The 26,582-nt window shown below is 38.6% G+C and overlaps 1 protein-coding gene across 2 annotated transcripts; it reads right to left on the bottom strand.

Annotated features, from left to right (window-relative positions):
- Positions 1-7,727: 7,727 nt before the first annotated feature.
- ADTRP (androgen dependent TFPI regulating protein) lies at positions 7,728-25,770 on the bottom strand. 2 transcript variants are annotated; one of them, XM_081326157.1, is made up of 6 exons: positions 25,261-25,770; positions 21,645-21,779; positions 20,550-20,651; positions 14,221-14,336; positions 9,924-10,075; positions 7,728-8,919 (listed from the first exon to the last, which is right to left on the bottom strand). In XM_081326157.1, the coding sequence occupies exons 1-6, from the start codon at positions 25,429-25,431 to the stop codon at positions 8,873-8,875; spliced, it is 723 nt and encodes a 240-aa protein (XP_081182283.1). In that variant the 5' UTR covers positions 25,432-25,770; the 3' UTR covers positions 7,728-8,872. The 2 variants fall into 2 exon arrangements, with proteins under 2 accessions (XP_081182283.1, XP_081182284.1); XM_081326158.1 differs by lacking the exon at positions 9,924-10,075.
- Between the last annotated feature and the right edge of the window lie 812 nt (positions 25,771-26,582).

Genomic DNA, 26,582 nt, shown 5'->3' on the forward strand with positions numbered 1-26,582 from the left:
GAATGTGTCTATGGAAGGGAAGTGATCATGAGATATATTACAATAATGCAGCAGGCTCCCAGGAAGGAGGAAGCACATTTCAAGGAAAGGGAAGACAAGCGACAGAACAATTTGGAAGTGGATTGTGGGAAGTGGAAGAGATTTAGGATAGGCACTCTCGAGAATCTGCCAGGATATATCTGTTAGGTTAGGGTAGTACAGTTTAATCTGGCAAGATTCTGTCTATATGGTATAAGCAAACAAAGAACTTTGGCTGGATTGTGTTACAGTGGTATCTTGGAACTCAACTGCTTTGAAACTCATTGAATTTGATACTCAATGTATTTTGATGTTAAAATTTTATCCAGGTACTCACTATTTGTTTGGTACACAAAGCAACAAGCTAGAACCTGTCGGTGCTGCCTTGTGACTAACTACATTATTCCTTATGGGGAAAAATTGCTTGGAACTCATAGTTTTCAGTATTCATTGTGCCTCCCAAAACAAATTAAGAGTACTGAGGTACCACTGTACATTGTTCTTAGGTTAGACCTGGCATCACCAGGCTTGCTCTCTTTTTGTTTTGTTGCAGGTATTTCCTTGCTGATTATGTTACTGAATCACTTGGATCTCCTAATGAAGTTTCCCCCAGCCTTGGCATTCTTACGATGTATAGATTTAAAGTCCCAGGATTTTTAGCCAGCTTTTCTGTTGCAGCCAATTCCAGGATTTCAAATTCTATACTATACATTGAAAGGATACCATAATGTAAATGTAAATTTTGGCTACAGACTCTTTTGAATCCAGCTTGACTTCTAGTGATTGCAGTAATTACACATCTCTGTAATTTTCTTGGCAACAATATGGAAATCATTTTCTTCTGGGATATTTTTCCACTGTTTATTCTGGGATGTTTTGCCAACTTCTGCATCTCATCAACAGATTAGGAATTTCCTGGTAGTCTCCCATCTGAATTAATATAGCTCTGTTTATCTTCCTCCAAACAGCCAAAGTTGCTCATATGCTGCTCCTAACTGGGCACTACAATTTTTATGGATTTGCTTAATGTGATGTTGACTTCTGTTGTCTAATTCTGCCTCCATGTCCAGATGTAAGTCCAAGAAGATAGAGAAGATATTTCAATAAAGACAACTACCAAATGTGTGCTTAACTGTATCTCTACCTGGCTGAATGGGTAAAGGCAATGGCGAATATCTGTTTTCAATGGAGAGAATTATGCTTAAATGATGGGTGGTAACATATATTTTTTTTGATTCTCCATGAATGTAAGCATACTGTATTTCTTCAATAGTTCATGATGGACAAGATACCACCACATGTGATAATGTCTCAGCACTTACTTATCTGAAAAGAAGGCCATTCAAATTCAAAACAATGCTCATGAAAATGAAGAATAATAACAAAAAATAGATAAAGAGGTTTTATCCTATGCCCAGCTTCCCCAACCTAGGTTTTTCACCTTCAGCTGAAACCAGTTCATATTTCTTTCTATCCGTAAATGAAAGTATGTCACACTGTGAGTGGGTCTGTATTGCCAGAAGTTACAATCAAAAAAGAGCATCGCCAAATTAAAAAAAAAGAGGTAATAGCTGCTGTTTAAGAGAATAAGATACCTGCAAAATAAGATACTCATATACTGTACAAAATTAATATCCCATTTACAAAGATTAATCATTTCCTATTTCAGATACAAATTATCCTTGCACGCACTTGCCTTGCTGAACAGCAGCTGATCTATTCAGATATACCATTTTTTGGCAGATTTTTATTTAGCTATCTAGGAACATTTTGATTATAGCAAGTGGCATGTTGTAATTGAAGATTAGCATTAAATTATCCCATTGATTTTTATCAGATGGTACTTAAGTAAACTCCTAGGTATATTGCTGAAATCAGTGGAAACTTGTGTTGTCAGGTTTGTGGCTGGTACCTATGCCTAAAATATTCCTTTCTTTGAAATTTGCTTTTTCCAGTTATGCGCAGTTCAGGGGCTCTACAGCAATCGTCGCAATTAATTCATCTATACTCCAAATGCAACTTTTCCTCCTTGCCAGAGTTGATGCAATCTTGGGGTGGAAGGAAACCATGGTGGCACTGATGATCAACACAATAATTATTACTAACATCTCCTAGAAAAGTTCAACAGTTGCAAATGTGTCTTAGAATATCCCGAGGCAGCAATCCTCTCTCCTTCACACATCATCACACACAAGAATACAGTAATCAGGGAAATATGTGTTAGTTATTTAGCAAAAGGGTCAAATCCATTTAACTGGCATTACATTCTCCCTGTAATAACAATAGCAGGAAACCTGGGAGAGCGGGGACTTCTTAGTTGGCTTCTGCCTGCAAGCCTCTAGCACAGGATTGTTGAAAGAGCTGGCAGGACACTTCAGCTGCTTTCTGTTTCTTTGTACTGAAATACCGTGATTTGTTCGAATACAATGGTAAACCCTGGGGCCTCGAGCCAACAGGAACCTCTTTTTTATGGTGAAAAAAAAATGGCCAGGTAAACTGTGTATGCTGTCACATTTGTTTGAAAAGGAGGTATATAAATCTAACCTTCTGTATTACCTTTGGGGAAACACATTCAAAATAAATGCACAAGTTAAACATCTGCAGGAATAGATAGATGTTTCAAACCCTTTGCATTAATCTGGGCAGTGATTTTCCCTGCATTCATTTCTTTAAAAATGCAGATGCACCCATGTGATAGCCTCCAGTTTCTTGAAATATTTGGAGAAATTACATTCACAGCCTAAAAAGCTATATTGCCCAATTGTAAATAGAACTTCTGTTTTTACCATCCTATTCTGTCATTTGGGTCTGGCATATACTGTAACCAAAGTTTCTTATTAAACAGGTATTTAAAACGCTCCCAGTAAAAGCAATAAGGTAAAGGTAAAGGTTCCCCCGCACATGCGTGCTAGTCGTTTCCGACTCTAGGGGCCGGTGCTCATCTCCGTTTCAAAGCCGAAGAGCCAGCGCTTGTCCGAGGACGTCTCCGTGGTCATGTGGCTGGCATGACTAGACGCCAAAGGCGCACGGAACGCTGTTACCTTCCCACCGTAGTGGTCCCTATTTTTCTACTTGCATTTTTTACGTGCTTTCGAACTGCTAGGTTGGCAGAAGCTGGGACGAGTAACAGGCGCTCACTCTGTTACGCGGCACTCGGGATTCGACCCGCCAAACTGCCGACCTTCCGATCGACAAGCTCAGCGTCTTAACCCACTGAGCCACCGCGTCCCTAGTAAAAGCAATACACATAAAAATATTTAACTCTGACTGGATAACACTCATTTTTCTTCTTATAAAACATGCATGGCATGAAGAGATTAAGAGTTGGAAGGGACCTTGCAGGTCATCTAGTAGTCCACACACACCCCGCCCAATCAGGAGACCCTACACCATTTCTGACAGGTGGCAGTCCAGTCTCTTCTTGAAAGCCTCCAATGATGAAGCTCCCACAACTTCTGAAGGCAAGCTGTTCCATTGGTTGATTGTTCTCACTATCAGAAAATGTCTCCTTATTTCTAGGTTGAATCTCTCCTTGATCAGTTTCCATCCACTATTGCTTGTCTAGCCTTCAGATGCTTTGGAAAATAGGTTGACCCCCCCCCCTTCTCCCTGTGAAAGCCCCTCAAATATTGGAACTCTGCTATCATGTCTTCCCAGGTCCTTCTCTTCACTAGACTAGCCATGCCTGGTTCTTGTAATTGTTCTTAATATGTTTTAGCCTCCTGTCCCCTAATCATCTTTGTTGCTCTTCTCTGCACTCTTTCTAGAGTCTCAACATATTTTTTATTGTGTGGAGACCAAAACTGGATGCAGTATTCTATGTGTGGTCTTACTAACACTTTATAGAGTGGTAATAGTACCACACATGATCTTGATTGAATCCTTCTGTTAATGCAATTTAGGATTGCATTGGCTTTCTTGACTGCTGCCAAGATAGCACATCCATGGGATTTATTTTACACTGTACACCAGTTGCTCCCTGTTGGCACCATCAGGCAGTTGCCTGAGGCATCATACAATGAGATAGGAGAGCATGGAGGATGTTAAAGCTTACGCCATGAATTCCCAGCCACTGCAGAGTTAAGCAGGATTCAACTGTGGAAATCTTGTTCTTTGCAAAACATTTTCCCTTAGCTCTCGTGCTTATCTCTCTTTGGCTGGGTCAAAGAGGGAAAGGCTTATACAGATCTACAAAACAGCTCGCAGCATTATGTGTATAAAATCAAACACTAAAATGGCAAACACCCACGAAACTGCTTGCAGTTTATCCAAAAATAAACCTTAAGAGGGCTTTAAAATGAAACTCTCTTCCTTCCAGCACTTAAAACTTGGTAACATTTTTGTCAGTTGGCTTTTAAAGAGGAGCTTTACCAGAGTTCTTCCACACTTTTTATTTTAAAAAGGTGCATTGAGGGTAAGATGGGGGGGGGGAGTGGAGAAACACTTTTTAAAAAAAATTACTGGAGTGACGATTAGATACTCATATATTATGAGATCCCTCCAATTTATTTTCCTTTTTTGTACTTTTGCATGCAGCTTGTATTGAACGGACTGAGGTGACTGGTATGACTGTGAAGGAAACATCTCCAAATAACACAGATGGTGACTGTGTTTTAAACAGGAAGATGCCTTACATATATGGCATATTTGGAGGACAATCCTCCTTTTTCCACTGGAAATGAACATTCAGATTAAAGGATGAATGACTTAAGTGAGTCAAACCTTGCTTTCTGAAGCAAACATGTCATTCAGAAAGACTCTTATTACGTACTTTTGAACAATGCAGTAATCTATTAATAAACACATGACATAAAGAGAAACTAGAAATACAATTACTGAATAGAAAAAGTCTTTCAGGTGTTTATTCCGATCTGAGGCAATAATAATAGTTTTAATGTATGGCTTACCAGCAGACTTGCAAATGCATGTTAATATTTGCAGGGGGAACAAATGATTTATTTATATTATTACTTACTCAGTTATTAGCACAGGTTGAATGCATTTGCTGCATTTGTGTACTTGAGCAAAATGAGCAGAATTCTTTTAAGTAAAATACTGCAAAGCATTCTGACTGCCCTTTCCAATCTGATTTGTCTTAGTTAAAATAAACATTTATTTATAACTTCCCACTGATTTTTATTTTTCATTGCTCCACCTCCTTCTTTGAATAATTGTCCCTGATATTTTTAAAACTTTGTGTGCCAGTTAAGATGCATAATAGCCTCCATACAAAGCAACCCCCTGCTCTAGAAGCTGTTTTGTTTTCAAGGGTTGTCGCTGAGCCAGGAGTGGGAGCACACACACAGTAGCACCAAATATTGGTTTTGGCAGTCCTTTGAGCCACGCACAAGGACCATTGTTCACTTACTGGCATCAAGGAAGAACTGAGAATGTGTAGTTGCTTAGAATAGAGGGCATGTTTCTTATCGGGGCATATCTTACTTTTTGATCCAAAAGTTCAACCAAATTAAGTAGTTGATCAATTCAGTAGAATAAAGTTTTTGTCGATTAAATGGCACAGAACAATTTGTTAGATGGGAAAGCACATCCTGTCCTCTAGGACTACCAGGTAAGAGTTTGACATTACTTTCCAATCTAACTCTGTGATGTTGTGGCACAAAGTTAAAAACTACTGACCACAACCATTTAAAAGAATTTATACTTCAAGCATTTGCACAGAAATATTGGTACAATGCAGAAAGATTAGCGTGCAGATTTTTTAAAATTAATGTATCAAAAGGCAAGTTAAGATGGTGTTTTATGCCAGGTTAAAAGAAGTCTTCGTTTAGTGAGGTATAAAAGGTAAAGGTAAAGGTTCCCCCGCACATGTGTGCTAATCGTTTCCGACTCTAGGGGCCGGTGCTCATCTCTGTTTCAAAGCCGAAGAGCCAGCGCTTGTCCGAGGACGTCTCCGTGGTCATGTGGCCGGCATGACTAGACACCAAAGGCGCACGGAACGCTGTTACCTTCCCACCATAGTGGTCCCTATTTTTCTACTTGCATTTTTACGTGCTTTCGAACTGCTAGGTTGGCAGAACATGTAGGTGTAAACAGTGCTAATTATGGGCTGACAGACTGCTTTAAAAGTAATGTCAACATTTTACCAATAGATGGTGGTAAACAGTTGTTCCTGAATAACTTTTTTTTAAACATATACCTTTATGCAGATAGTTGACAAAAGAGAATATGAGCTTTTAGACCTGTGAATAAACTAAGAATGTGCTCATTTACATCGGATTCCTCTAAAACTTTGTTTCAGCTGGAAAGCAACCAAGTTTATATAACTGGAAAAGGTGCAAAAATAATGGCCAAAATAATCAAGACTGGAAAAGCCTTAAAGTTAATTTAATTTAATTTTCAAAAAACTAAATACTGGGGAGGTGGAGCCATGATATTTATACATTTAAGGTGCACATAAAAATTATCTGTCATTCATCTAAATTTCAATAAATAATTATTTTCAAGGAAAACATAAGAAGTCTTGTTCACACACATTGCAAACTCAACCTATAGTTTGCTCATCCGATTGATAATCATCCGATTACTTCATTCCTCTCTAAAAGAGCTGCAATCGCTCCACTTTTATAGGTAGTCCTCACTTATTAACCACCCATTTAGCAACCATTCAGTGTTACAATGATGTTGAAATATAATTTTATGGCCAATATACGGCTTTTGCAGCATCCGTCTGTCATGTGATCACCATTACATCAGTATGTGTTGTCATGTCTTTGACCTATGGTTCCTTCCCCCTTTCTTCTTTCCTACCACAGCAGAGAGGTTGGAGAGGAAGAGATTTCAAGAGAATAAGCTCTTTGTGTAATATGCTGGTGGTTCCCAGCCATAGGCTGCCCTTGTGATTGCATTGCTTTCCGAGTGTACAAGACAATAACCAGGCACTTGAGCATTCCAAAGGCAATGGTTAAGAGGCAAAGGAAAACTTGAAGGCATGAAACTTAGTAGTCTTCAAGTCTGCCAAGCCAGAAAAACATATGTTCACATGATTTCCCATTTAGCAATTGCTTCACTTAGTGAGGGATTTGCCAGTCTCCGTTAGGTCATGAAATGAGGACTACCTGTATTGTGATGTTTATTGTTCAGGCATTATTAGCACACTCAGCCTCCTGTGAATAAAACAGTTTTCTACAGTTAAAAGGCAGTTGAGTGCTTTCACTGTTATAGATCCTGCATAAATAGCAATAGCACTTAGACTTATATACCACCTCACAGTGCTTTACAGCCATTTCTAAGCAGTTTAGAGTGTCAACATATTGCCCCCAATAATCTGGATCCTCATTTTACCAACCTCAGAAGGATGGAAGGCTGAGTCAACCTTGAGCAGGTGAGGATTGAACCCCTGGCTGTCAGCAGAATTAGGCTGCAATACTGCATTCTAACCACTGTGGCACCACGGCAAAATTATTTTGAAATGTTTTATATGGGAATACACTGCACTACACTTTGGCTTGATTTTAGTTGATTTATCACTCTTTAATTTTTAAAAGTTAGACCTAGTCACAATTTATTTTCTGTAAATTAACTGAAACTGATCTTACTCAGGATCTTAAAGTAAACACGTAACGTAATAATTAGAAATAAGCTCCAGCTTTCTTATTCTCTAAAATTATGCAAAATACAAGAACTATTCATTAACTTATTTATAGCACATGTATTAATTACAAGTAAGTTTATTTCAGGCCTATCTTGTTGATTTATACCACGCACCCCCATTCCAAGTTCAATGGCTTTGAATTCCTGGATAGTTTTATGTGTTTGTTTTTTTAAGGAATATATAGTTCTCATTCAATAACCACTTGTTCAGCAAGCGTTATAATGTATGATGGTGCTCAGTGACTGGTCCTCAAGAATGCTGGCTGCCACAGCATTTCTGCTGTCATGTGATTGTGATCTGGGTGCTTGGCAACCAGCCAGGATTTCCAGTTGTTGAATTATCACCCCATGATACAGTTGTGATGTCCAACCTTTCTAGTTGGCTTCCACACAAGCAAAGTCAGTGGAGGAGCTGGTAGGAAGTTAGAAGTCCTGATCATGTGAGATCACTGTTCTCACTTAACAACCTGGACAGTCTTTGGTTAACATGGCAACTGGTTGGATTGCCATTGCTAAGCAATGCAGTCACACGACATCATTCTTTATGACCTCATCACTTAGCAGTAGAAATTTGGGTCTTAATTACTATCATTAAATGAGTACTACCTGTATACAAATTCCTAAATTATTGTATTTGTAGCTTGGGCTCATCTAAAGAGGTCAAGAGGAAGATCAAATGTTATTCCATATTATCCTCAAAATAATCCTAATTCATTCTAGCTATTTTTGTGGGCCTCAGCTGCCTTACTAGGCTCTTATCTATTATTTACCACTGAGCATTTTATAGTCTCAGATTTCATATTACAGAAAGCCAATTATCATTACAAAAATACATGACTGACTTGGGGTGTTTTGTTCAGTTACAGTCTAGTAATTTATACAGGCGCTTGTTGAATAAATAATATGGCTATAAATGTATCTAAATAATTTTATAATTGCAGTTGAATGAAAAATTAGAATTTAGCCTCAATACACTTGGGTGGCAAAATCATGTTAGTCATCTGTATTATATTTATCTCTCAGTGGGTTCTGATCATCCTATATAACAATTTGAATTCTCTAGCCAACGGCAATACTTCCTTCATAGTGGTTCACATGTTTCCTGGATCTCTGTTCATCTCTGCTGGCAGAACTTTTTATTCTAAAGAATTTATTTTTATAAATATTCTTATACAGAGAGATTTCATAGCAATTTTCTTAGTTTCATCATATATCTAGATCTTGGGATGACACCCTCAGCTTTTCATTTGCTTTTCTTCTTGTAAACATCAACCACTGGAACTGTGTCACCTGTAGAAAGGCATGAGAAGTTAAACAAAAATAGAAAAAAAATGAAAAAAGTGAAGATTTAAACACAAGACAATTTTGCTGTATGCCAAAGAGGAGTCACTACCTTAAGAATCAGCAAATGACAGCTGCTGAACAAAATTTGGTAGTGCTGCTGACTTTCATATGTAATGAAAAAGCTAAAATTGTGGAAATGGGACTTAGTAAATAGATATATACAGTGCTTTTTTTTTGTAAAAGAAAAAGGTGCCGGAACTCACACGTCGTACAACCCGCCTTGCCTACCCTACAAGGTTCCATCCCAAAAAGTTGCCGGAACTCCGTTCTGAGCGTTCTATGAGAAAAAAAAAGCCCTGGATATATATATTCTTACCTCTGCTCACTTCTCAACATGGCTGCTGAATGGAGTACTAAACATTTGATTGGTTTAGCATGATGTGAACCCACCCATTATATCTAGGGAACAATATCAGTAAGAATTGCTCAACAAATCCTGGCTTAGTATTATATACAAATAGAGAATTGAGCCTGCAGCAAAAGAAACCATTTGCTAGAAAATGGACTTTTTGTTACCCACAAATAGGCAACACTTGGCTGAGAATTAAACTACTTTCCCAGTGTATCTCTCTGGTGGGAAACAGCAGGAGACTCTAATCTAGACCTCATAACATTCTAGTTTTATGCTAATTAGCCCATTTATTCAGCCTAGCAGTCTTATTTTCACTGGCTAGGTAATATACAGTACAGGAATGTTTCCTGTACTGTGAGGAGACTATTTATCATAGCTTGCTATTTTTTTAAGGTCTCATTTTCTCATTAAAAATTTGAATTGAGGAATGAATGAACCCTCTCAGGAGAAAAAAAAGAGAGAGAAAGGTTTGGTGAAGTAAATGAATGTACAAATCAAGCTATATCTGAAAAACGATGACAAATGGACAGAAATCTGGATAACATAATCAAGTGTGTACTGATAACTTTGAAGGATTTCTTTGCAAGATTAGACTCACCCCAAATCATGCGGTTGAGAAATCTTCCTAACATGTAGTAAAACAAAAGGGTGACAACACCAATTCCTGTAAACACTATGATGCCAAGTGGACTTAAAAACTTGAAGACTGGATATAACCATTTGCCTGTTTTAGCAAAATAGTACAGGACCCTAGAAAGGGAGTTAATTTTTTTCAGTTAGGATATCTCATTATGAAACAAACATGATCAATTGGTTCAAGTTTAATTATAGTTAGAATATTCTAATAATGATTAACCCAAGGATCAGTACATCAACTGTCTAGGCTTGTGCAACTGTCATCCATCTGTCCATCCATCCAATACAGAGTTTATATTCTTACCTTTCCGCCAGAAAGACTTCCAAAGAGGCAATGACCTCACTGAGGATGAGATCAACTCATCCTCAATGCCATGGGATGTGTGATCCTTTTGATTCAGTAAGCCAGGGGTCTTTAAACATGGCCCTTTTATGACTTGTGGACTTGCAACTCCCAGAATTCCTCAGCCAGTGTGCCAGTTGAAGTCCACAAGTCATAAAAGGGCCAAGTTTGAAGACCCCTGCACTAAGCCTTCCTCAGGATAAACATCCACACTATACATACAAAGGCCTGCAATTCTACACTGTCACTCATGTGACATCACACAACATCCTTCCTACTGCTGCTCCCTGTTACTGGAGAGGTCTAGTGAATGTAGTAACTGAATTGAAAATATTCATGAAATAAATTAGAGATAAAAATAAACAATAACTTTAAGAAACTGTACAGAAGCATCACGGTGATAGGAAATGGGAAATAAAATGCAAATGTCTTTGATGAGTTTAAAATCGTGCATTTAGCTAATAACACAATCCTGTGCATCTTTAGAGCCCGTGTGTTACATTTGCAGAAAGAGGTAAAGTGTTTTTTTTACCCATTGCTCATATACGCTTTTAAGAAATTGGACTGATATGTCTATGCAAGAATAGGCCTCCCACTGAGGGAAAGAGGCAGACGGATTCCTTGAAAGGCTTTCGTATTTTAAATTAAGGACATGGTTTACGTCAGAGATCCAAATCTTTTTGTCTGCAGTTTTATCTTTTTTTGAAGGCAGGCTCAGGACAAAGCATGGGGCGGGGCCAATTAATTTTAATTTTAAAGTTATTTTTTTTCTTGAAATGAATTAAATAAAATAAATAAGTGTACTGCACATTAGAGCAAAGCAATAAGATGCTTCCAGGCATCAAATTACTCCTAGAAGGGTCCCTTGATAGAGGAAGTTATGACGGGTCATTTAGCAACAGTTCAAAGTTATGACAGACCTCCCCCTCTGCCACAAAGTACTTACGACCCAGCCCTGAAGTTACGTATGTTGCAGCAACCTTGTGTTCATTCGCCTTTACAACCGACTACAGAGATGCTGCAACAAGGCATCCCCACCTATTTTCCCCTATCCTGCCCTGCCAGGTCCCACCCGCCTGTCAACGATCACTCAGTTACCTTTCAAACACTAGGCCCCGTGGTCTTCCCAACCCAAGAAACTCCATTCGCAATTAATGACCCACACATTCATTGAACAAATGCATTGGGGAGAGTCAGGATGGGGGCTCATTCACCTAATATGATTCACTTAACATCCTCCCAACCTTCACCTATAACGGGCAGGTTCCATTATAGTTGTAACTCAAGGACTTCTTGTATACCCCTCCCACTTCATTTCTCTATGTATTCATTCAGTGAAAAGAAGTTTAAATAGGAAGCTTCATGCTGCAAAGCAAAGCATCAGCTTCTAGCTTAAAAATGTATTTACAGGAATGCCTTTGGCTGCCGTAATAGTCCCACTAAGATTACAGATGACATTCTGGTAGACTAGGCCCCCATTCTGATGACTGAGTGTTTTGAGAATATCTTGATAGCTGTTTTGGGAGTGATCCCATTGTGAGCTTCCAGAGCACCTGTACCACAAAAGCTTGCCCCTCCCTTTATTTCACAATTTGCCTTTTTATGTATGTGATGGTTTTCTTTTTCTGTTCCATGTTTTTTTTTATAATTCAGGGGCAACTTTTGGAAACATTCTGTGGGGCTTTTACTTTCTTTACTTCCCTGTTTGTGTCCCTGTCTGTTACTCAGAAATAACAGTGAAAATAGAGCTGTCCTAATATATCTGATAAGGGACGCGGTGGCTCAGTGGGTTAGGACGCTGAGCTTGTCGATCAGAAGGTCGGCAGTTTGGCGGGTCGAATCCCGAGTGCCGCGTAACAGAGTGAGCGCCTGTTACTCGTCCCAGCTTCTGCCAACCTAGCAGTTCGAAAGCATGTAAAAATGCAAGTAGAAAAATAGGGACCACTCCGGTGGGAAGGTAACAGCGTTCCGTGCGCCTTTGGCGTCTAGTCATGCCGGCCACATGACCACGGAGACGTCCTCGGACAAGCACTGGCTCTTCGGCTTTGAAACGGAGATGAGCACCGGCCCCTAGAGTCGGAAACGACTAGCACACATGTGCGGGGGAACCTTTACCTTTACCTTTAATATATCTGATACCAAGAGAAAAGGAGATGATAATGTTAGCACCTAATTTTACATACAGAAGCCAACCAGCATTTCAAATCTGGGAACGACCCAATACATCTGAGGAGATGCAAAGCAGGCTGATGGTAAGACACAGCTCTGTCACCTATTATTACATCATATTATTCCGCTGTCCAGTATCTGCTTCCGGAAGCAACTGTTAGGCTGGCTAAAAGCACCAGATATCTAAATAGCAACTAGCATTGCTAGGCTAGTCTCTCTCTCCTCCTTCTAGGGCTGTAAGGAAGTTGTAGTTCAATATGTCTGATGGGTACTATGTTCAAGGAAACTCATGTAAGCTTTCTGTTTGAAGCAGGGTTGGGAATATGCTACCTTCCATAAATTACAACTGCCACAATTAAGCTACGTTTGCTGTAGATCAGGGTTGTCGAACTCAATTTCATTGAGGGCCGCATCAGCATTGCAGTTGCCCTCAGGGGGCTGGGTGGGTGTGGCCAGGGTGGGCATGGCCTACTGAGTGGGCGTGGCTAGAGTGCATATGGCCTACTGGGTGGGCATGGCCAGCTCTACGTCGTTTGCATCAAGGGTGCCTATGGGGGCCTGAGCAGGAGTGGGACAGATCTGAGGGTCTCTGGAAGAAGGAGGGTCACTGGGCCAGGCACAAGGCAGTGGCGGCCGTTCCCTCACTGTTTCCAGGATGGCTTCACGGGCCACATGAAACCACTTCGCGGGCCGGATCCAGCCCCCGGGCCTTGTGTTTGACATGTCTGCCTTAGGCTCTTCTGCTTTCTAGCCTGGTGCCTGCATCACTGCACTAAACTGAATCATACATTTCCAGATCAAATGGCCAAACTGACATTGATTGATTTTCTTCTGTTTGTTTGCTAATTCATTTTTCACTGATAATCATTTTTTGAGGTAGAGGAAGGCAATTTTATATAAACTGGTTTTAAATAATCATTGATTCCCTAAGTTACCATTCTTTTGCTAGCTACACTGACTCAATAAATGGGAGAATGTTTGTTTTTTTCTTTCTAGCTATGTACTTATGTATTAATATGAATAAGAAAAAGATTTGATGTATGAATGATGTTAGTTCTTACATTATTGTGATAAATTCAGCTAACAAATTGGAAATACAATTGAGTATGTTTTTTATTCTAAAAATTCCATATATGAAACTTTGTAGAGGAGTGTTAAGAAGACAACATGTGTCCTCTATTTCTGATGCATAATTTATGTGACTATATTAAAGACAATTGGCAATATGATGGCTTCGCGGGCCACATGAAACCACTTCGCGGGCCGGATCCGGCCCCCGGGCCTTGTGTTTGACATGTCTGCTGTAGATGCTAGATGGTACAGTATAATTGTACAACACAAAGAGGAGCAGGAGGTGTTTCCCATCTTTGGTTTGAAACAGAAGTTTTGAGGAAAGTTTGAAAAAGCAAAACTTGCACAGGCAGTGATTTGTGCAAACTGGTACTATGGAATAGCAATCAGATCACCAAGCCATGAACAATCTGAATAAGTTTAGGAGTTGATTATCCCCTTGTGTGACTTAGCTGTATAACGCAGTGCCAAGGTCCCTCAAGGTCAGATCAGAGTTCACTCTAGCTGCATTTGAGGATAATTTTTTTTCCTTGCAGGAGGGAGAGAAAGAAGTTGCATCCGTTGCGGATACTCAGGCTGAATATTCAATTAGATGAGGGAAAGAATTGTTTCCTCGCTTTTTGCTAAACATCATGTAAACACAAACCCCTTTATTTCTACATTTTCAGAAACTTACCAAAGTTGATAGCCCAGTGCAGCCATTCCTAAGATGCTGAGGCTTTTACCCACTGATGAATACTGATGAGGGTTAACAATAATTTCTATCAAGGCCAAAGGAAATGCCAAAGTGTGCTGGAAAAAAGACAGTGCTTTAGACAAACTGAATTTGTGATGCAAAAAATTAAAAGTACAATCCGCCTAGTAGCACAGAGTTATATTTTCAAGTAAGTGGCAAGGATATAGGGAAGTGTGGCTAGCCCGACAGGCAACAGAGATATTCCACAGAATCTGTAGAGGTACCAACAAAAAGATAAATAAATGTGGAGCTCTTCCATCTTTCCCTCCGTAATGTGTTTTTTTTAAATGGAAAGCTAAAGGAAGGAAGTTGGGAGAGTTTCAAAGAGAAGTTGTAGTCCTCTGGGTTCTAAGGATAACGCTACGAATATGGTACGGCAATTGTAGAATAAAAATCCTTCTGAAAGAAGAAATGTACCTTTTAAAAACTTTGTAATTCTTCTATCTGAAACCTCCAGATGGCAGCAACTGACCAGGCTTACCTTGATTCAGAAGCAAAGTCATGTTGAGCCTGGTTAGTATTTGGATGAGAATTAAATAATCCCAGAAGAAAACAGCAAACCGTCACTGTTTGCCAAGAAATGTGTGCACAAGTGAATCTATGAAGTCACCAAAAACATGTTTCTAGATTCTACAGTCCCTTCTTTATTTCTGACCTCACTTTAACCCATCAGGTATATGTTGTATCATTACTATAAGTATACATAAGGACAGTGCTTTTTTTGTAAAACAAAAAGGTGCCGGAACTCACACATGTCATACAACCCGCCTTGCCTACCCTACAAGGTTCCATCCAAAAAAGGTGCCGGAACTCCGTTCTGAGCGTTCTATGATAAAAAAAGCCCTGCATAAGGAACATTGGAAAGGGTTGAATGGTATGTATAAAATTAAATAAACAAAAGGTTTCTGGATGCTAAAACTGAGCTGGTCAAGAATTTTTTTAAAAAAATCATTTAAGTTTGCCTCATTTTGGTTTTATCCATTCTTAACAGTATAAAGTGAAAGAACAATGCAGTTTACAATGGCAAATTAGTTCACAGTGATTAAGGTTGATACAGCCCAAGACCACAATCATTGCATGATTGGCCACTTACTGCAAAGTTTTCTGTTTGCCAATGGCTTTTAATTAGCTCTCCTCTTTTGCTAGACAATAGAAAACTGACTGTAGAAATGACATTAGTAATGGACCATATACTGCGGCTCAAAGCAAGTTGAAAGCCCTTTAAATGCATTTTGTTTTCCTCTCTGGAAACAGGTCCCTTCTCATAGCAATTTTTAATATAACTTTAGTCAAATTACACACCATGAGCCATTAAAAGCAATTAACTTCATTTCCATGATAACATTGTTTAATTTACCATTCATTCAAATAAATGCAAGCTTTGTATTTTGAGCAGATTAAAAAAAACTGTTTAAAAAGCAAATCTTCGTAATTATGCCTCAATTGTCATCAATCTTTGAGGGTTGATAAAAATGGTATGGTGACTCATTTTTACAGTTTTCATTATCTGTTTTCTTTTTCATTTACTTGTAACAAATGAAAAAACCAAAAATAGAAAATGATTCTCATACTGGGATTACTCCTCCTGATAATAAAACAGAGAAGGGAAAACCTGATCTAAACAAGGCATCTCGCTATAAATAGACAAAACCCACAAAGAAATTTACCTCAGTTGCCCATAGACACTTTCTTTCAGGATGAACTCTTGCATTACCTTGCTTTTATTTATTTATCATAACAGAGGTATTATTTACTTATTCATTAAAAAGGTTTGCTTAATTCAGTACCTGCTGCTCTGAGGTTGTATGAAATGATAATAACAGATTCAATTTATGTGCAGTGAAATACTTGAGCAGAAGATTTAACATTTTCTTCAAAGACAGACTGCTGTGTTACTCCTAAGGGAAGACTTTAAAGTTTGATATTTTTTTTGCATTGATGGTACAAGGTAGTCAGTGGTGGGATTCAGCCGGTTCGCACCAGTTCGGCAGAACCAGTAGCTATATTTTTTGTTGCCCAGGCCCAGAAAGGACTTCCGGAAGTGGTATCCACACAGCGAACCGGTTGTTCTCATATTTGAATCCCACCACTGAAGGTAGTCCTTGTTTAGCGACTTCCTCATTTAGCAACTTTTCAGTTATTATCATGTTGAAAAAGTAACTTTACACATTTACAACCTTTGCCGCTTTGTAAAGCAAAGGAAAGCTGAAGTAAGACCATAAGCACCATCGCAATTTTGCATAGTGACTGCTTTGCTTAACAACCAAGTTGCCGGTCCCAGTTGTGGACACTAAATAAAGACTATCTGCATCTGCATGTCTGTCATAATGCTGCGGGCTATTTTAGGATGCACACTTTGGATCTTTCTCGTTTCCACTTGTACCTAATGTCCTGGCGGTATCTGTCTTAACCCATGAGGTTATCTTCCATCTTTTTTCCAGTCTGTATGCGAGACACACTTAAGTTATCCTTAACTGTATCAATGTTAAGGTAGTGTTTTCTTCCTTATTCTGATATTACCTAAGAGCAAGTTTTAAATAATATAAAATCTATTAAGCTTTATTGCCTTGGAGGAAATAGGTGAATGCAGTGACTGAGAACAGAGGCAACAGAGGGACTGGCAATAAGGATAGTATAGTGCAAGTGGATTCAACTTTTTGCCAGTTGAAGTATTCGCTTAAGAAGCATATTACTAACTTAACAACTGCCACAATTCACTCAACATCTGCAGCAAGAAAGGTTGGGACATGGGGCAAAACTCACCAACAACTGTCTTGCTTAGCAATGGAAATTTTGGGCTCCATTATGGTTGTAAATCCAAGATTACCTGAGCTCTGTTACTGCTGTCTTTTTATCTCATATACAGGCAGGTAACTTGGAATCATAACCTGAACTGTCCAATTTAAGCTGTGTCCAATCTTCTACACCAGCATTACATCAAATTACTGGTTATCAAATTATTACCATTATTATTAGTGGTTAAAAATAGCATTTTGTTGTATGTTTAATTCTGGGAGAGAAAGCAGTGTTTCTAGGATTTTTCTATCACAGCTTTCCAAACAACTGAAAGGCTCTGGGATATCTATGGTGCCTATTACAGAGGAAAGGGGAACGCATCAAACTCACCATTTATTGGGCTAGATTGGCTGACTTGTCAATTGGCATTTCTGGAGAAACTGACGATGCTCAACCTTAACTGCAATTATTTTCAAGGAGCTACCACAGAATTTTCTGAAACCTCATTTGATAAACTTGGCTTCATGCCACGTTTTTAATTTATTATGTTAGCCTTGCTCAAAACCCAACAGCCAGCCGTGTGACAGAATGGGCTCCTGTCAATTTGTCCCAGTTCCCGCTCACCCAGCAGTTTTAAAGCATACGAATGCTGTGAATAAATAAGTAGCCTGGGCGTGAAAGGAGCCTTCTCGTGCATCCCCTGGGCAACGGTGATGTCACTGGGTAATCCTTTCAACCTAGAAGTGCCTTGAATAGGTGCTTCCAATACAAACATAATAGTAGCCATGCTCAAATCCGGTACCCTCCATACCTGAGGCCTCCAACACATTAGCAGGTATATATATTTAATGTGTAGAATCACTGGTTTACAAAAAATTACATATTATTACCAACTAGAAAAGGATAGTAAAACTGTTGGAAGTCAGCACCCACCCACCCTCCTAGAGAAGGAAATATTTGGGGAAATATTGGAAAAGGCAGAAAATTATATTTCCCCAAACGAATAATGAAGGAAAAATTCTTAAAAGGCTTTTCTGCCCACGTTTCCCCAGGCAGAAACTGAGCAGGCCAGCTTTTAGATTTGGGGCCACCTATTCATAAGCAAAATGCCTTCAGCCATAGCCCCAGGGAAGGTTTGAGCTGATGGGTTTAGAAATACAAAGACTCCTAAGGACAGGAATATGGCCTTTAGGACGTAATAGGAATTAACCCACCACCATTAGAATATCAAAAGCTCAGGTCAAAATACATGACACAGGAACAACCTCAAATAGGAACAACTCCAAATACAAAATCCCAAAAAGGTATAAAAACCCACCAACTCCCAGCTCCATTTTATCATCCACCTCAGAAACATGCTGTGTCACTGAAGTTTCCGGCAACTCAATAAACAAGAACCTTCTTTCCAAGCAGCCTCCATTTTGTTTACTCCCAGCTTGGAACCGGACCTGAAGATTTTTCTTTCAACAAAACATTTAAAATACTAACCTATTGTTGTAAAATACCATGACACATTTTTTTTTCATTTCTGATCACATAAATATTTAGTACTGATATTTTTAATTCTTTGGGTTATGTTAATTTGGGGGAAAGTTTGTTTCCCTTCTATTTCTTGCTTCTGTTTGGTTTTATTTGTTAATTACTAATTGTCTTTAGTATTTGTCTTTGTTTATCCTTGTTGTAGGTTTGTCGTTATCCTGTATCAAAAGACAATCAAAGGAAGAAAAGGTATTCTTAAAAAAATTAGCCAAACATTTGAGAAGGAAGACTGCACTAGGGTAACTAGATACAAAACAGCCACTGCAGATTATGAAAACAAAGACATTCTGAATCTCGCGATATATCCTCTTCTTGGGGGAAAAAATTAAATTAATTGTAAAATGTTTTTGGAAAGGAAGGAGATGGTGGCTTGCTGGAGGAAGCACTGTTGCCACAACCAACACATGGGATAGAAAAATGGAGGAAACAGTAGAAAATGATTGGCATTCATGAATTGATTGTGAAGATGAATAGTATTGCACTCTCCAGATGTAGCACCCCAGATTCTATCATTCATTCTTACAGGGGAAGCTGATCTGTGGATCGCAGGAATAATACCAATGCCGTAAGTCCTAAAGCCATTTCTTCACTACTCTTTTTGGCAATATTTCTGGGTATGTGAGCGTATTTTAGATTTGTTAGTGCATTTTGATGGGAAAAAATGAATGCAGAAGATAACTTCCCAAGAATATCTGCTTTCTTCTTTCATTGGCTTTTGGCAGTGCATTTCTGGGAAGCCTCAAATACTCAATAGTAAAAGAGACAGGTTCTTGAGCAATGTAGTAGTGTTTTGCCTTTTCTAATGTTTTTCCCCCCAGCTTGCTGTTTAGAATGGGCTTTTAGTACTATTATGCATTTGTTTTTAAAGTATGAAATAAATATACGATAGCCAAAGGAATCCACCCTCTAGCTCCTTAGATAAATTGAATAATTAATATTGCATAATTTGCTTTTTGAGGGATTTCATTCTATTTCTGAAAAAAAGCCTCCTATGACTTATTCATGAATTCTAAATTCTTCAGGTTGCATCTGCTCCCATTTTCCAGTGATGTCAGTGGACATTTCCTTTCCAATATAAATAAGATAAAAAGGGATCCCAATCCCTCCAAAGAAAGCTGGCAATAATTAAATTCCTCAACATCCTCCAAAGAGGGCTGATCCAGTCGACCCCTTGTTTCATTAAAAAGGAATCTTGCCATTCCACTCACTGTTTAGTGCCAACTGCACAACTGGGATGTTCTATTTTCTCAGTTTTTCTTTTGTTATTAAAAAGGTATTGGTAATACTGGTACAATAGCAAGCTGCTTCCAGTATCAGAAGATACAAGACTTGGATCATTAAACCCGCAAAAGGTTCTCAGTACCCGCAAAAGGTTCCACTCTTCAGTATATCCCACCAAACATTTTAACATTACTCTGGCCTCTGTGTAACTAAACCAGCTTAAAGATTATTTTATTATTTCTTATGTTTATACTGTATTCTGACACATGAAAATAACTTCATCGTAACGCCTTTGAGAAAATGATTATCCCCAATAACCAAGTAAGCTTCCAGAATAAGTGATTTAAATCTCATTCTAATAGTAGTGCGAGTCTAATACTTCAGCTGCCGAAGTATATTGCCTACTAAAACTGCTAAAGCTACAACAGGCCTAGACCAGTCCAATTCAGAAGTCAAAATGTACATTTTAGTATTCTACCCATTCTCACTGATCATCTTCCTCAGAGCCAGTTTTCCAGCTGATGGAAATTGATTTCTATAACATCCCAGTGTTACACATTTTGTGCACATGGTGTACAAATTGGAGAGAGGTGGTTATGGCATGTATTGTTGTCATCATCCTGAATTAAGAATCAATAGCCAGTAGCTATGGCAGAGAAGATTTGATTTGACTATGAAAAGAAATGAACCTAAATCTGAATAATTATCTGGAATAAAATGCATAGCTTATTCTGACTGTATTTATTATATTCAGCTTTTTTCTTTTTACTCACCATTCCATGATTTATCCATTCAGGAATACCTAAACTCATAGATTTTGGGTAAACAAGTTCCCGATCATAGAGGTATATACTCCAAAATGAAACAATCACAAACTAGAAAAAAACAAATAAGGAAAGTGTTGATTGACTGAGTTTACAATAAATGTTTACCTACAGTGTATAACCTATCTTACAATGTCCGTCCGTCCATCCATCCATCCATCCATCCATCCACCTATCCTCCTCCATCCGTCCCTTGCTCCTTCATAAAGCAGTGGTAGTTATCAATAGTATCAAACAATAATAAATAGCAAAACTATCTACATTTACCCTCACAAAGGATACTGGAGCAAGTTTTTAAAATGGCAACTATTTGGATCAATTATTTCTGAAATGGGAGGGTGATGACCACCACCAAATCTGGCTAGAAGACATCTGGAATTGGTAGAGAAAATTCTACCTGTTACGTTTTTTTTCCAAATGTTGTTGGTATGAACCTTTTTCAACCTTTTTTCTGTCTTCTGTCTAAATCTAAACTCCTCTTGTTGTCTCCTACATGCACTGAAATCCCTGAACTACTCTGGTCCTGCAAAAGGAGCAGGTAGCATTTTTGAGAATGGTACCTTGGTACTCTTTGACACCTATCTTAGTACCTAGCAGCCCAAACCTGACTTCTCAGACACTTTTTCCTATGTCATAACTATTGCCTCTCCCCAACGCTATCAGCGACTTTTCTAGACAGCTTATAGTACCTTTATCTATCAGCAAAGAAATCACTATATTTATTTTCTGCTTGTAATTATCAAATCGTCCACATCAACAAAGCTTCCATTTTAAAAGAAATATTTCCAGGACGACGGGATGTGGGTTCATCACTCAAGAATTAGGTTCTGCCTACAATAGCTTTTCTGTTATCTTCAAAATAATGTACTCCTTCCCATGACCTCTACAGACATTTAGAAAGAGTATACTAAACTGGGTAACAGCTATAATTCGCTCCTACTATAATACTAGGAATTAACTTAAAATCAAATTATTGTTTATCCAAATAATTATCTAATTCATAACACATTTAATTTTGCATTGATAAATATTATTGCAACTTACTGTGGAAAATGGAAAAACCAAACTACTAAAGATCAAGTCTTTAAAGGATATCATGATTGTGGCAATTCTTTGTTTCTTCATTAATATGAATGTACTGGTCAGCAAGGAGATCGTATAGAAAATAACCTGTAAAACCTAAATTAATTACATCTAATGAGCAGTTGATCATACAAAGGTAAGTTGTACATACTGTATCTCACCAAACTGTATTCTTATGCTTTAGAGAATAGTTTTCAGGCTAAATGTATTTTTCTTGCTGGAAATGTTTTAATGAATTAGTTTGTGTGATAAACTGCCTCATTTAATGAACTTAAATAAGAGAAGGCAACTGAATGTGCAAATATACAAGAAGAAAATCACCTAAAAGAAGTAATATGGATTCTACTCTGGGAGGAATTTTAATACAAAAAAGTTATTTCATAATATCTAAGACCCTGTGAAGTTGTGCAGTATTATTCTGATTAGCAATACTGTTTTTCTCCAAAAAATCAGATTGCTTGGATCTGATACATCAGAACAATCCAAACCAGTATTCTGAAAAAACAGCAAATTGAATCATCAAAGCAGAGCAATTCAATAAATAATAAAAAAATGAATTGCTGCATCAGTCTTGCATTCTACTTCAATGGGATTCAATTAAATCCCCTTTTTTTCAATTCAACTGAAGCCTTTATCATTTGAACAGTCCCCATGGAAATGCATCACAAAACATTATACAAGACCAAGCCTACATTTGATAGAATGATGCAACTGCTTGAGATACCAAATAATAGGAGAGAGGAGAGCTAACCTCTCATTGGTTCCTCTTAACCATCCATGTCATTCCCTTCTGCTGAATCTGACTTGCCACAGGATTTATCATGCATTACATATTGGTTTATTACTTCTACAGCTTTGAAGTAATATTCAATGACAGTCCAATCATCTTACCCAAGCTCATTGGAGGATAGGAGAGTACCATCTTGTTTGTTTGCCTCAAGTATTAAAATGTCTAGGCTAGCTCTTCAATTATATCCCAGATACTGTACCAAAAGTACCAATTTGACACAAATACATTAAAGATACAAATAAATTATGCTGGGAAAACAGTCATTATTGTATTTATTTTACTTTCCTTCATGTAACAGGAAGGCAACTTTTGGAATATTTTTGGCGTCTTGGAAACATATCAGGGTGACTCTCACAAAAAAGCTGTCATGATGGAAACATAAAAAATTGATGGAGTTGGCCATAAAATATCTATATACCAGAAGGAAAATTGGACAGATCCCTGCCACCCTATCTAGACAGATAGGGTTAAGAAGCAGCAAATGTGGTGACCACTTTAAATTATCTCATCAAATCACCAGCCCCATCCATATAAGGCTTCTAGTAAGGCAGTTTTCAAGTCAAACACACAGGCATGGGTCCAGAAACTTGCAGCCCAAAGAGGTTATTGTGCCTAAGGTAAACGTAAAGGTTCCCCCGCACATGCGTGCTAGTCGTTTCCAACTCTAGGGGCCGGTGCTCATCTCCGTTTCAAAGCCAAAGAGCCAGCGCTTGTCTGAGGACGTCTCCGTGGTCATGTGGCCGGCATGACTAGACGCCAAAGGCGCACGGAACACTGTTACTTTCCCACCGTAGTGGTCCCTATTTTTCTACTTGCATTTTTATGTGCTTTTGAACTGCTAGGTTGGCAGAAGCTGGGACGAGTAACAGGCGCTCACTCTGTTACACGGCACTCGGGATTCGACCCGCCAAACTGCCGACCATCTGATTGACAAGCTCAGCGTCCTAACCCACTGAGCCACCACATCCCTATTGTGCCTAGAGTTCCCTTAATCCTCACAGCATCTTGGTGTAGGGACACACATGGACATTTGTATGCATCAATGAACAATTTGGAAGTTATACATGCTTGGAGCAATGCATTGTGTTTCTTTGTTGCAGCCACCTGAATAAATTTGATATTATGGCTTTATATATACAGAAACATAAACAAGAGAAATGATCTATAGCAAATATAATAGAATATCTAACTATAGTTCATCTTTTTTTCCTTGTTAAAAGCAAACATTCTTGACTGATGATGTATGAAATCTTCAACATGCAATATGTTGCAGCAGGATCATTCTTTTTGAAAAAAATGATTTTATTAAACATTTTAAAAAGTTAAAAGAAGTTAATACAGACTAACAAAAGCAAAGAAAAAAGAGAAAGAAGTGAAAGAGAAAGCCAAAAGTACAAGAAGGGGGAAAAGGGGGAAAGTAAAATAGAAAAGAAAGAAGTTACAAAGAAGTGGCTTCCAATCTTCTTTACAGCAGTTATAATTATAAATTTATCTTTTTCTCTAAAGTTACATGTCTCTTTTCTTTCTATAATCTATCCTATGTAATCATTTAAACCAGGGGTGTCAAACTGCTGGCCCATGGGCCAGACGCATCATGGGCCATGCCCACCTCATTGCCGGCAATGGCAAAACTGTCCCGATACGTTGCATGTCACGTGACGTCACGAGTTTGACATGTCTGATCTAAACCATAAGTTCATTGTCTGTTTTATGCAAAAAACTCCATAAGGGGTTTCAATCAGCAATAACAAATATTGTCTTTTCTCAAATCAAAGAAGTCAATTTAACCATCTTGGGAAGTTCCATCTTTACCATCATTGCTTCATTTTAAGTATATTATAAGAGGATCATTCTTGAGAAATCACAAACTAAGCAGACTGGGTTATGAGTGAAGCTGTTTGTTTAACTTATGTACTGCCTATCTCATTGTTGCAGCAACTCCAGGATGGTTTACTTATTTACCCATCTGAAATTTCAACTTATTTCAAAAGAAGTTTGCTACCCACCCTCCATTACTGAATTTTCCCATTTAGTTTGGCTGATGTTGACAGATTTTATTGTAGTGCAAGGTTAAAAACCCGGCTACTTTCCTATAACCTAGTGCACTTAACTTACTTTCCAAAAATATGAATATTGAATCATTCCAGATGGTTATCTTAGATGTCCCTGAAACAGGATGAGTTATAAATACTATAATTAAAAAGTTTATACTATCAGTTGATGAACTTTAATCCAGAGTTTTCATCAGCGTCTAGAACTAGTTACACAATACTTTCTTTTCACTGAATGCATATTAAGGTATGGTGAATCTGAACTTGATAATTGCTTATTTTTAAACATCTGAATTTAATTTCTTATATGTTTCTTTCCTTAGAAATGTAAAGATACATTATAAAGATCTGGGAAAAGGCAAGGACATTTTTGTAGAAAGTTTTCTGGACAGCTGAACCTCCCATAAAACAGTCATTTGGATACAGCCGTTTCTGCCTGTTTCACACTCCTGGATTTCTATAGGACCCCTACAAATTGCCTGCATACGTCCTGCCCCTCCCCAAATACTCCCAAACAGACTACATTGATACAGGTGTTATAAACTCATATAAATGAGAACTACATTTTAAAAAATTAATTATCTGCTGGCAGGGCATTGATGTTGCAATCAACTCCCCCCCAAAATGGTTGCGTTTGTTTTTAAGTAGGTTGGGGTCTTATTTGCAGCCGGAAATACAAACTCAAGGCTCAAGAGGCCGGCCGTCAGCTGGGCGAGAAACGCATTAGCATACTTACCACAATGAGAAAACTCAGGTATTTCCACTGACCGCCAAACAACTGGTAGAAGCGGCCTGCGGACGTGACGGGCTTTTCCAGTTTGGCAAAGTTGTGGGAGACGGCGTAGAAAAGAAACACATACCAGGCGAAAACAACGCCGTAGTAGACGGGGCGGGCAGAGAGGGACATGGTACGGCTGGGAAAGAGCCCGGCGAGCAATTCTTTCCCCCTTCTCACGTCTCGGCAGTCCCGCACCGCAGAGCCTCTCTCGCGGCAAGAGCGCCCTCAGCTGCCGCGAGAACTTCGGGTGGCTTTGCACAGACGGTGCCGGCTGACACGTGTTGACAGCCCCGGCCGGTCAACTTGGTTTTCCTTCCTTCTTTTTTTCTTTTTTTCTTTTTTTTTTTTGCTTTTTCCTGCCCGTGGTTTTGTTGTCTGGTAACGATTCCTCAATTAGGTTATTCAGACAAATATCTATACCCCACCAGGTCGTTGCAGATTAGCTGCCCGCTGAGCCTTGCTTTGATCTTTTATACAAAGAGTGTGGGGGTGATTGCATAACTCGATACGTGCATAAAGTAGTTATGGAAGCCACGAGAGTAGCCAGTTTCATCAAAGAGAGAGAAGAAAAACCAGCTTATCAAAAGAGATGTGCTAAAGTTTGCCCCATAATTGTTTGGAACATCGCCATTGCATCATCTTCAGATAGAAAGATAAAGGTCATACTGTTTCTCTCCTCTTCCTCCTCCTCCTCTCCATGATGAAGGTAACAAAGAAGAACCACAGTATTACACCCTACCTATTGCGGTTGGTTTTTTTTTTAACTTTAATACATTTTGCAGGACTTGATGCTTTGATTTGCACCGATGTGCATGTTCCTGTGGTTAAATCCTAGCCCATGTGCATACGAAACAGTAATACTTCTGAGGGGTAGCTTTGCATACATCAGGGGTAGGCAACCTTGGCTCTTTTATGACTCGTGGACTTCAACTCCCAGAATTCCTGAAGTCCACGAGTCATAAAAGAGCCAAGGTTGCCTACCCCTGGCATAGATTATGCATCTGGCAAAACTGCATAACACAAACAGCACGGCAACTCCAGATTTGGAAGTCTGCATATATTTCTCATATGCTATACTAAGGTATTTTCTGAATCATTCTGCATCCATTTTCTACCAGTAAATGAGCATTTTTATTCCATTCTGTTAGTAAATCATGCAGAAGAAAACTAATTTAAAAAACAAAAAACAAACATGCATGGAAGCCAGAACTTCACTACTGGGAGCAGTAGGAATTATCTATATAGTCTTGCCCCTTCTCTTTATCCTTTGTTGATTGCAT

Source organism: Vipera berus, assembly GCF_964194415.1.
Source record: "Vipera berus genome assembly, chromosome: 3".
In the NCBI taxonomy this organism is placed as follows: domain Eukaryota; kingdom Metazoa; phylum Chordata; class Lepidosauria; order Squamata; family Viperidae; genus Vipera; species Vipera berus.